Source organism: Stenella coeruleoalba (assembly GCF_951394435.1).
Source record: "Stenella coeruleoalba genome assembly, chromosome: 7".
Classification (NCBI taxonomy): domain Eukaryota; kingdom Metazoa; phylum Chordata; class Mammalia; order Artiodactyla; family Delphinidae; genus Stenella; species Stenella coeruleoalba.
This window is the reverse complement of record NC_137153.1, coordinates 88,114,258-88,126,274: the sequence shown is the minus strand read 5'-3', so window position 1 is coordinate 88,126,274 and position 12,017 is coordinate 88,114,258. Positions and strand designations below refer to the sequence as shown.

Genomic DNA, 12,017 nt, shown 5'->3' with positions numbered 1-12,017 from the left:
GCCTGCCCCCATGCATCATTACCCTCCCACTTACACGCCCCCAGTGATGGGAGGCTCACTCCCTCAGCTGTCAGTCTGGATCATTAATATCTTCCTGCCTGGCACTTTGTTAGTCTACTCCTGGGAAAATTGCCCCAGATCAGTTCATTTTGACCTATGCTGCCTTGCGTGGCACAAAACAAGCTTATGCGTCTCCATGTTTGCCGCGAGATGCATCTGCCGGCTCTCCTGCCTGGAGGTGGCTTTTCGTCACGAATTACTGGAGGCCCTCTCCCTGAGCCACCACCTTAGAGCTTGAGAAATGCCCGGGCTTCCTGGGGAGGCTCATCACTGCCAGTGTGCTTATTGAAAGTCTAATTATTTGGTTGTAAATCAAGTTGTTTGGCTCAGCGGTGTTCACATTTAGATGTTTGTTCACCATAACTTGGCGCGTGTGTCTTTGGCTTGTCCCCTTGAAGGCTATTTCGGAAGGCAGTGGGTGGCATGTGACCTCATAAGCCCCTTCCCGCAGCTCCTCAACCCCTAGAACATCTCAGCTGGAAAGGGCTTCCATGCCCCTCACCCCATGCATTGCACAGTTGGAGAACCCCGACACACAGCTAGAAGGACTCACGCCCTGGTCCCCTGGTTCAGAAAGCCCTGGTGTCCTCTCACTGTGACTCAGGCAGGTTGCTTCTCCCTCTGGCCCTTGGTGTTCTCGTGTGTGCAGTGGGTGTCTTGCAGATAATGCCAGCCCTCCCAGCTTCTTTGTGAAGCCACAGGTTGGTCCAGTCCGACGGCAGCGGTGGCAATCACATTGTACATGTTTGTTCTGCCAGGCTCCCAGGACCTGTGCTGGTAGTTCTCAGCACGTGCAGATGCCAGCCTGACATCCTCAGGAGATGTCAACCAGGTACCTTTCCCCTGAAGGCCCCCATCACTTGAGATCTGGGTATTTTTTTCCCACAGCGGACCCAGGGCTCTCCTCAGAACATGCTTCTCTGCAGGCACTCATGAGTGTTTCTGGAGTGGCTTGTTTCACAGATGTGGCGAGGAGTTTCTCTGTAGACACTTACCCAGCAAAATATCCCATTTCCCAGGAGGTCAAAGAGCAGACGTCCTGAATCAGAGCCATCTGCTTGCAGAGGCAGCATTGCCGAGCAGGGGGCGGGGTTATGGCAGGAAGTACCTGTTTTGTAGGCCCCTAGGTGGCCATGGAGGCAGGAGGTATCTTGCCATGGTCACCCTCCAGGTGGCTCCCTTGGGATGCTCCCTCACCCAAGATCACAGCAGATCAGCATTAGAGCCGGGCCTAGAACGCACCTGTGCCCAGTTAATTCGATACAAACGTCCGTGTCCATCTCCACTCCGACTTGGGTGCACACTTCTGGGGTCAGAAGGACCTGATGGGCTGGTCTCATGCCCTCTCCACGCTGATCACAAGACCTGTGCTCCGAGAGCTCTGAGGGTGAATTCTGGTTGCTCTTGTCATGCTCATGGAGAGCAGGCAACACCTCCCTCCCCTGAGAATCATCCTGCAACCAATTGTTGAGGGCATTCAGGTGCCCAATTTCATCCTTCCTCTTCTCTTAACCGATCTGGCCTCAGGAATCTTTGCACAATGTAAGATTCAACTTTTTAATTAAAATAACCCACAAGAAGAGGAAGAGGGCTTCCCTAGTGGCGCAGTGGTTGAGAGTCTGCCTGCTGATGCGGGGGACACGGGTTCGTGCCCCTGTCCGGGAAGATCCCACATGCCGCGGAGCGGCTGGGAGCCTGTGCTCCGCAACGGGAGAGGCCACAACAATGAGAGGCCCACGTACCGCAAAAAAAAAAAAAAAAAAGAAGAAGAGGAAGAGATACAGCCACTTTGAGATCTGCTGGGCCCCAGAGCGGGGAGGGCCTGGGCCCTCAGGAAGATGTGGTTTTAGGAGGGAACTTGTGTCACATTCGTTTTATTTATCTAGGCCTGGGCAGGGGGCACTGGCTGGCTCTGTACCCTTGAATCATTTCTTGTAGAATCCCAAGGAAAGAAAAAGGTTTGACCCATTCTTCTCTGTGGCTTGTGGCTTCCCTCAAGTGAGACTTCTCTTTCCAATTTGAGAGGCAGGTGCCTTTGTACCCCCTGCAGAGGTGACCCTCTAGGTTCTCCCCATGGCTCTGCCCCTCACTAAGCTGGCTCCTCCTGGGACCAATGCTGACCAGGCAGAGCAGCCACTGTGCCTGGCCTTGAAAGAGGCAGCTTCTACCCAGCTTCTACTCAGGGGCCTGGTGGAGTCGCCACCATCCTGCCCTCTGGAGCTTACAGTCCAGAGAGGAAGATGCTCGGGGCCTCATTTCCTTGGCTCAAAATAGACACTCACTAGATAGCTGCTGGATGGATGGATGGATGGATAGATGAATGGAGTGCTCGGCTATGCGCCAGACATGTGCTGAGGGCCCAAAGGGGAATAAGGCTTGACCTGCTGAGAAACGTCCCAGTGAACAGAGTTCCCGACCTCAGGAGCTCACAGAGCTGCAGGGACCTGGACACCTGGATCCGTCTGGTTGGGTGGCTGAGCAGGGGAAGATGAGGCTGCAGTGGTAGTGTCAGGGCCCTGAATGCTTACCACAGGCTTCAAAGTCAGACAGACACAGTGAAATCCTGGTCCCACCGTGTCCCATGGGACAAGGCACACAACCTCCTTCAGCCTCAGTTTCCCCATCAGTAAACAACGGTAGTCACACCAAGCAACTTATCAGCCTTGCTGTGGGCTTAAATGAGGTCACGTGTAGCAGTGGCTCAGCTCAGTGCCTGGTGCACAGTGGGGTTCGAGCATTCATTCTGCAGTGGCAGTGGGGAGCCCTGGACGGTTTCGAGCTGAGGGACAGTGTTCTGGGGCATCTCAGTGAAGAGAGCAGCTCCCCAACCACCTTTCAGTAGAGGGAAACCAGAGATCACCTCTGTGTGTGGTTTCCTGTAACCAGGTCCTACATGCTAGTCCCCAAGGGCAATTTCCTTGCCTTCTCCTGCATAAATATTATATGCAAGTATTTTTAAGTCACTTCATTGTGAAAAGAAGCGATTTAACATAACTATTACCCAAGATTCTTCATGAAATATGCATCAAGCAATTAGGCCTAAAAGCAAGAGGTGAGGCCTCGCACCCTGTTCGGGCCAGCAGCTGCAGGCTGAGTGATGTTTTATTAAAGCCCGTGATTATGAGACAAGGTGGGGTCTGTTATTAGGCCCAGCGCGCCAGGCACGTTTGATAATCCTGGTGATGAGGACGTGCTTTTTGTGATGATAATGAGCCATTTGAACGCCCTGACAGCCACAGCACCCCCAGCCTCTACCAGCCTTACAAGACTCATTAGTCAGGTCACCCACTGGAGACACCCCTAATTGTGACTTAGCTCTTGCAAGATGTCCTATCAAAGGAGACAGGGCTGACACGGGAGCTTGGCAGGCGGTGGCCTGTCTGAGCTCCCCGGGGACCCATGCCTTCTCAGAAGCAATGATGGGAGGTGGCCCGGGACCCGGCCCACCTGGTCCTGGACGCGTGGGCCCCAGGTTCTTGCCATAACCACAGCTTACCTTGCTGTGTGCCCCGAGCCAGAGTGCTGCTCTCTCTGACCTGTTTCCTCCAGGGTACCCCAAGAGGGTGAAACGAGATGGTCCCCAGGTTGCTTCTTGCTCCAACAGCAGTGTCCAGAGCACCGCAGCATCCCTGGGCATGCTGGTTATCTGATGCACCCTCTCTTCTCCCTGGAAAATTTAATCCTTTCTCTTATTGTGCTGGATGTCGTCTTCTAAGTAGAGTTGGGAGTCTTTTTTTCTTTTTTTTAAATATAAATTTATTTATTTATTTATTTTGGCTGCATTGGGTCTTCGTTGACGCTTGCGGGCTTTCTCTGGTTGTGGCGAGCGGGGGCTACTCTTCATTACGGTGCGTGGGCTTCTCGTTGCGGTGGCTTCTCTTGTTGCAGAGCACGGGCTCTAGGCGCACGGGCTTCAGTAGTCGCGGCATGTGGGCTCAGTAGTTGTGGCGCACGGGCTTAGTTGCTCCGCAGCATGTGGGATCTTCCCGGACCAGGGCTTGAACCCGTATCCGCTGCATTGGCAGGCAGATTCTTAACCACTGTGCCACCAGGGAAGCCCCCAAGTTGGGAGTCTTTAAAGCCATCCCTGGCAGCTGTTTTTAAATCGTCAACTGTTATTAGGTGGCACCTTGCTCGTGGGGACCTTGTGACCCATCAGGGTGTATCACTGCCGCACACCCTGTAGCTATGTGTTGACGAGGCTCTGCCTGACCTTTGCATAAGTCCGGGTTTGATAGATTATCTCAGAAGGAAATCCTGCTTACCTCGCAGGGCCCACCAACTCCGTGTGATGGTCCCTCCATGGTTGGGGACTCTGCCGGTCAGGACACACTGTCCCCAATCCCCAGGATGGCCTTTCACTGCTAGCCCCTGTGCTGCTCTGACCCATCATCAGCCCTGCAGGGTGGGTGTCGTGGGGACTGAGGCTTGGAGTCAAGGAGTCACTTGTTCAGGCTCTGATGCCTCTCGCCCACCACGCGCCTGGCCTCACATGGAGTGTTGGGGGCTAACTAGGGCTCTCTCCTGGAGCTGGACAGTACTGAGGTCAGGAGCGTGGGCTCTGGGAAAGGCCCACCAGGGAAGGAAGCAGCATCGCCACTGCTGATTGCTGTGGGACCCTGGGTCAGCCACCTCCCATCTGAGTCTCAGTGCTTAGCACATGGCCTGGCTCACAGGAAGTACCCAGGACACATCAGCCTGAGGGCCATCCGGACCAGTACCCTGTGACAGCGGCACTCCGTGGGCAGCAGTGGAAGGGAGTGGGGCGTGAAGCTGCCTCGACCCCTTCCTGCAGGAAGCCCTCACCGTGTGGGCAGCAGATTATGCTCATACACATGGAATCCAGGACCTTAGGCCCAGAAGCACCCTCAGAGGCCATCCAGTTAGTCTCCCCATGGATCCAGTGGGGGCAGGGAATGAGCCCAGTACGGCCCAAGGAGAGCATCAGGTCCAGAGAACCAGAGGGTGCAGTGCGTGAGCCCAGGGGGAAGGGCCGTTCCTGCCAGGGCTGCAGGGTGAGGGCCAGCTCTCCCTCTGCCGGGAATGGTCAGGCCCTGGACTCAGGGGTCACGGGCCTGAGTTCTCTGCCTTGGGCTCCGAACTTTGTAACCGCCTGCCCCCTCAGTACAGCCCAGCTCAGGGTTATAAACTAGTGTGTACTGAAATACGAGCGTCAGAAGAACAAACAGTGGGCCTGGAGAGTCAGGAGGGACTGCAGGAAGGTACCAGCGGCTGCCTGTGCCTGTTGAGGTGGAGGCGTTAGTGTGGAGTTCCTAATATCTGGTGACCTCGCAAGCCCTCAGCCTGGGAACAGAGGAGCTTCAGCTTCTGTCTCTGGCTCTGTCCTCTGTTACCACCATCCCTGCCCACTTCCCTCACTGAATATTTTAAGAAAAACTGGTGTGAAAATACCCCATTAACCAGTATGAGTTATTTCCTTTAACCTCCTTAGAAATTAAATCAGCTCCCCCTGCAACTTCGTACCTGCAGTGCCATCAGAGCTTTGGCGTTCAGACCAGCTCACAACAGGTTGCTGTGATCTAACACATCCTGCGCTTTGCAGCCCCAGCTGTAGACTGTGGTACATAAAGCCAAAAATATCACCCCACACAGAGGGCATGACATGTCCAAGGCCACACACACCCGCCCATGTCACTCACCTGCAGCTCCAGCTCTGCTGTCTCCCGTACACACCCCTTCTCCAGGCAAGGCTGAGCACGTGGCCTCCAAGAATGCAAAGCTTTTTAACTGTCCCCGGTTTTCTTAGCCACACAATTTCAGCCCTGCATTCAAGCAATTACAGCCCTTTCCAGGCCAGCACAGATTTGCCATCTCTCCATGGATGTGGGTAGCAGGTAGCGGAGTCTTCACTCAGAGGGAGTTGCACGTTTTTTCACTTAAGGCACGCACCAGGTCCTTTCTAACAGCTTAAGCAAGTGTGCCTCCTGCTTCTAGATGTGACAAGGCAATTCTCCAATGAAATGACCCTTCACTGAGGAGCAGAACTTGCCACAGGCTGTGTAATTAGAACATTGTCAGCCTTAAAAAATCTTGATTTAAATTTCAGTTCTTTACAGGAATTATTCTCTCTTGAAACATAATTGCACTCCGAACGATTTCCTTTAAGCTAAGGGTGACATCTCTAAATACGTTATTATGAGCAGCTGTATTGCTCAGTGCTTGCACTTCATTAAGCATTTGCTCTGCCCATTTGAAAATGGTCCTGGAGTCCAAATTGACGCATTAATAGAGCAGGCGCCGGTAAGCGTGTGGAACCCGGTCCTGGATGGAAGAGATGTGGGAACAGCTGAAGCAAGAAGAATCAAAGCTCAGAAGGACTACAAACTGCAAACCTGTGTCCACACGGAGCTCTCGGCCTTGCCTGGGGTGGGCCTGGTCTCCTAGGAGCCGGGCCTCTAGGGCTGCTCACAAGTTATCGGTGCCCAAGGATGGGCTCTGGAGAAGGCGCAGGAGGTCAGAGCCCCAGCTTTCTCACTAAGTGACACACCCTCAGTAAATTTGGACTGTGCTTTGGAAACCAAGCATCCACAAGTGTGGTGGCTAAATCTTGGAGCTGAGTGAGCAGGGAAAGGGCAGCCTGAGCACAGGCAGGTTGATGGAGGGGTTAGTGACCCGATGTGGCCAGAGTCCTGGGTGGGAGGCGGGAGAGGTCTGCTAGGGCCGGGTGGAAACAACACCCCACCCAGCATGCTGGTGCAGCTGGCAAGCCGCGAGGGTCACAGACATAGGGCTCTGCTCTGACCTCCGAGGAACCCACCCACTACCCATTTCGGAGGATGCCGAGCATGGTGGGCACAGAGCCTGCGCACTCCTCTGGAGCTCTCAGGGGAATTGAGAAGATGGACAAGTAATCACAGTTCAGGAAGGCAAGTGCTGATGGAGGCGTTATATCCTCGGTGCAGCTGGAAGAAGGAAGGAGCTCTGCCAGTGGGAACCTGGAAGACTTCCTGGCAGAGGAAACACTACACCTGGGCCTTGGAGAAGGAGGCAGGCAGGGTTTACTGAGCAGAGAGAGGAAGTGCAGACAGGAGAGTGCCTGCGTTGGGGCAAAGCCGGGGAGCACACATTCTCCCTAGATTCTATTGGCTTAAACTAGTCACGTGACTACAGTGGATACAAGGGAGGCTGGGAAATGTAGTCCCTGGCTTGGCAGTTGCATAGTACTGAAGAGAGAGCATCAGTTTTTGGAAAACAGCTCGCCTGTCATCCTGCCACACTCTGTTTCCTAATCTGTAAAGTGGGGGTGATGACCCCTGTCCTGCCTACTTGTCAGGGCATTGGGGACTTAAACATTGTGCCTGCCAGGCAAGGCTTAAATTTTCATCTGCATCAGTAATAGGAAGAGGGGCCAAGTTTGGGGGTTTCTTTGTTTTCCTGAGGAAGTCCCTCAAAGCTCCCGAGGCCGAAAGACTCTCCTGCAGTGTTTGCTGCTGATTCCCTGTCTGCTGCTGGGATTGAGGGGGCTCTTAGGTGCAGCTGCATTTCAGCCGGTCCTGGGCTCTGTTCCTGGCTGGGAGAGGTGCAGCTCAAGTCTGCTTCTTGGCTGGGATCTCTTCTGTCCCGGGCAGCAAGGAATCTTCACACCTTAGCAGGAATATGGCCAGAGGGAGAGTTCTCTCGGATAATGAGTGTGAATTCGTGACACACCTCGGTTCAGAGCAAAAGTGAGTAGCTCTATGGGAATTGCTTTCCTGATTGATCTTGGGCCTTCGTCACTCTGCACATCCTAATAATCTCTGCGCTTTGTTCACAGGAGCAACCAGGGCTTCATGCACATGAAACTGGCCAAAACCAAAGAGAAATACGTCCTGGGTCAGAACAGCCCCCCGTTCGACAGTGTCCCAGAAGTCATCCACTACTACACCACCAGAAAGCTGCCCATCAAAGGGGCCGAGCACTTGTCCCTCCTCTACCCCGTGGCTGTGCGGACCCTGTGAGCCCCTCCCTGCCCTGCGACAGGGCCCAGACGTGGAGGAGCCGGTGGCCCCTGCCGACCCGCCCGGCCGCTGTTGCCAGCCGTGTCCAGTTTGTGTCGTGTGTATGGTACTAGCACACCACTGCATGTCTCTAGAATGCTGTTGCCACTCATGGGGGCTGGAGAAGGCCTGGATAAAGACTGAGGGACGGCCAGCCCGCCACCGCAGCCCCCTCCCCCAACCCCTCTTCGAGTTTCTGTGAATTAAAATATTTGCAAATCCAAAGAGATGCCTTCCAGGATGAACAAAGGAGAGCAGCTCCGAGGGGCGGGGCGGGAGCTCCCGGGGTTGCGGCTCTTTGTTCTCCAGCCGTCAGGAATTCACACCTGTGTGCGGGGTGCAGTTTTCCCACCGGGGCCCCGCTGGTGCTGGGAGCCAAATGCTGGTGCTTTGAGAGCCCTGAAGGCCCTGGGAATCCCGCCTCCCCTCTGGTGTGTGTGTGTCAGCGTGTGTGTGCGAGTGTGAGCACATATGTGGGAGAACATGGCCACACACAGATATAAGCCCACTAATCCACTTTTAGTCATTCAGTGTAATCATTAGGAGATCTCCAAGGAATCATTGTGCGGTCAAAAAAAGGATTCAATTATTTATGAATAGGCTGTGTAAATAAAATAGTCATTTAATATATATTCTTATCCCTTTTTTTAATATACTGCAGTGGGTCTCTGGGGGGGGCAGTGCTTACCTGCGGGTTTCGTCCCCAGAGCAAGGTGTGTCCCCTCTGGGCACGCGGGAAGGAGGCAGAGCCCCCAGCTCAGGGCTGAGGCAGCCGCTGGGGCAGAGGGATTTGCTTTGCCCCCTGAGAGTCAAGCTGCAGGAGGGGGCATTCAGGCTCCAGCAATGGTAGCCTCAATTGTTGACTCAGCACCCACGCTCCCCCTTCTGCCTACAGCAATGCAGTGATGGCAGGTCTGTGTTAACCCCTCAGGTGCACAGCACCCAGCAGTACACAAAGGGCTCTCCCCATTAACTGGGGTCACTGCTACCCTGTGAGGCATTTAACATGTGGGGAAAAGGAGGCTCAGAGAGGGAAAGTAGCTTGTCTAAGTTAACACAGCCCATAAGCAGAGGATGCTCTAGAGCCAGTGCTTTGGCTCTACATGGCCTTGCTGTCACCCTGGGAGAAGGCAAATCCTGACCTCTCAGGGGACATGGAGCCGGAGCTCCTGGTCGTCCGCACTGCCTCCACACAGACAAGAACACCCGCACACACACTCCCACACTCCACCCCTATCTAGCCCCTGCCCTTGACAGGAGCGGGAGTCTTGCTCACATAGCGCAGACCCTCAGTGAGATTGCTGTTACTCAGTTCCCCTTCCTTTCCCCCCCACCCACCTACCACCGCACCATGCATGTTAAATGCAGTGGAAGAAAGAGAAGAATCCCACCCAGCAGAATGAAAGGCATGGCTTCCATCCACTGAAGGAGGTGCAAGGGATCCAGAGAGAGCACAAGTGTCAGCGCCTTCGCCAAGCACACGTCAGTCTGCCTGCCAGTGGTCTGAGCACAATGGAATTTCGGTGACCATCGTCCCCAGCAGGAGGGGGCTGAACCGAGTTTGAACATCACCAGCGCTGCCAGGCCTTCCACGATGCTTCAGACTCACCGTTCACATTAGAGACAGAGGCCCAGCGAGGAGAGAGGACTTGCCCCGGCCGCCTGTCAAGCCAGGGCAGGGCAGGACTAGAATCCGTGCCCCTGTAGGTGGCTGCTGTGGACTTTAGTGGGTTGTGGCCAAAGCTGTTTCCTTGGCATCTGCTTCCTGCCCAGTCCAGCTCTTGGGTCGGCCTCCCGAGTCCTCGTCTCAGTCCGGGCAGCCCGAGACCCTCCCATCCATGGATCCCACAGGCCCGTCCACCTCATGGTTGCCTCGTGGCCTGTGGCCTGGGTCTAGTCTCCAAAGCCTCAGTCCTGACCTTTTACCCGCTTTGCGTTTTCCGAAACATCCTTTAAGGCAGGAGTACCTGGAATGGTTCACGCTTTCCTCTTTATTTATTTATTTTTCTGGTGAGTAAGGAGTTGACACTTATCCAAACAGAGGTGCCGAAGGAGACTGGATCCCAAGGATCCAGTTAGACGTTGGGGACGAGGAAGGCAGCCCGTGGAGCCGGGGGTGGGGTGGATTTTGCATTAGTGCCTCGTCCTCCAGCAAGTGCAGATTCCCACAGGGCCCTTCCTGAGGCTGTAGGTGGGGCAGTGCAGGAGCCCACGACCCTTCTCAGTGGACAGTCTTCAGAGCAGACCTCTCCTCAGAAGAGGCTCTGCCTGTGGTCTGAGGAAAACCGAGGCTGCTTCGCCTTTTGGTCTTGCCTTTGCTCTTTTAAGGGATTCCTGGGCCCTCCCTCCTTCCCCTGCCTTCGTCTTCCTGAAGTTTCCCTGGGAGGCCCAACCGGCAGCTCCCCATGGGGACTGAGGCCGGCAGAGGAGCCAGCTTACAGGATGGGAGCTGCTAAAAGGAATTTTTTTCCTTAATTTTATGAACCTCTCCCTCTTCTTCCTCTAATTGTGACCGTTTCCTCTGTCGGCGTGTATTCATGTTTTCTTGGACATCTAACAATTGAAACAGCTTTTCCCTTTCAGAAACACTCACATTCAGGTTACTGGCGTTGGTTGGGGTTTTGTTTTGGCTTTTTTTTTTTTTTTCATCTGCTGCCAATTAATGGGGGAAAAAATGAGCTGGATTTCTTTGAGGGAAAAAAAAAAGCTCCCTGCCACACAATATCTCGCCTCAGCATTTTGTCTCAGAACACAACCTCTAGCCCCTAACAGGCTGCGTTGCTCAGAGCCACAGGACTGTCGGGCTTTTTCCCTTCTTTCCCTCCGTCGCTGGCTTCATTATTGACCATAATGCCCCGACCACTTCAGCAGTAATGTCCTTGAGCACTGAGGAGTCAGGGCCTTTTGGGCAGTGCCCCGCCCGCCCCAGAACAAGATGACAGCCCAGAAAGAAAGGAGGCTTTGTGGGGAGAGATGGCCCACCTGCCTGTCAGGAGAGAGGCTCACAGAGCACCTCTTCTAAAGAAAATGGTGAAAAGGCTCCTCTTCAGGAAACTCAGCCAATCCCAGCTGAGCTGTGCCTCCCCTCCCAGGGCAGTTCCAGGCTGGTGCCCCTCAGTGGCCAGTGGGTTAGCAGAGGGGAATCATGATGTAACTTCCAGGAAGGGCCTGGCATCAACAGGTGGCGCCCTTGGCAGACGCTCTGCTTCTCCTACAGTCACAGGACCCGGAGATTGCCTTTTTAAGATTTGGAACACCGAGCTCTGGCTGGCTTCAGGGAAGTGCTTGCTGTCACTTGACCAAGGGCCCAGCAGGGACAGACATCCGGGCTTACCATGTGCTCTCACAGGCCCCAGGGACAGTGCGTGCAAAAGTGGGCAGACAGGGCAGGCTGGCGTTTGGAGTTGGCCCGTCGATGCTCATGAAGGGTCCTGGCTGGATCAGATGGTCATCCATCCAGCAAACCGATACCTTCCAGAATCGATTACCAGCAAAGACAAATGGGGCAAGTTGTCCGGTGGAGCCAGCACAGCCCAGGGCTGTAGATGCAGGAGCACCTTCCAGAACCCCCCAGAGACCCACTCAGGTATCCCCTAGGCACTGACAGCCCCCAGCCCCTCCCCTCTCCTCAGGGCTGTTGTGTCACCGCCAGGAGCCTTGGGACGGCCACCTACTGCGAAAAAGTGTCCCGTAAAGATCTACTGATACAATAATTCTGTGCGATCATCTGTATAATGTATATTTAATGTGAAGCTTTTAATATACAAGTGTCTTGTTTAAATGTACCTCACTGAGCACGCATGTTTTATTTCCTTAAAATGCAAACGTGTGCCCCAGGATCTAGTTTGATTGCCGCCTTCTCGCAGAAGCTGAAGTTCTGCCATCATCCCCCAAAGGTGGATCTTACAAGAGGAAGGAACCTTCCTGCTTCCTAATTAGGAGGAAGCTAGAGCCCTAGTG

The 12,017-nt window shown here is 54.2% G+C and overlaps 1 protein-coding gene across 1 annotated transcript in view; it reads left to right on the top strand.

Moving 5' to 3' along the window:
• Positions 1 to 9,333, top strand: part of SHB (SH2 domain containing adaptor protein B) — a 135,398-nt gene extending 126,065 nt beyond the window's left edge. Inside the window, exon 6 of the mRNA XM_079925465.1 lies at positions 7,835 to 9,333. Coding sequence (XP_079781591.1) covers positions 7,835 to 8,018 — 184 coding nt within the window. The 3' untranslated portion in view covers positions 8,019 to 9,333. The remainder of the gene's footprint in view (positions 1 to 7,834) is intronic.
• Positions 9,334 to 12,017: the final 2,684 nt, after the last annotated feature.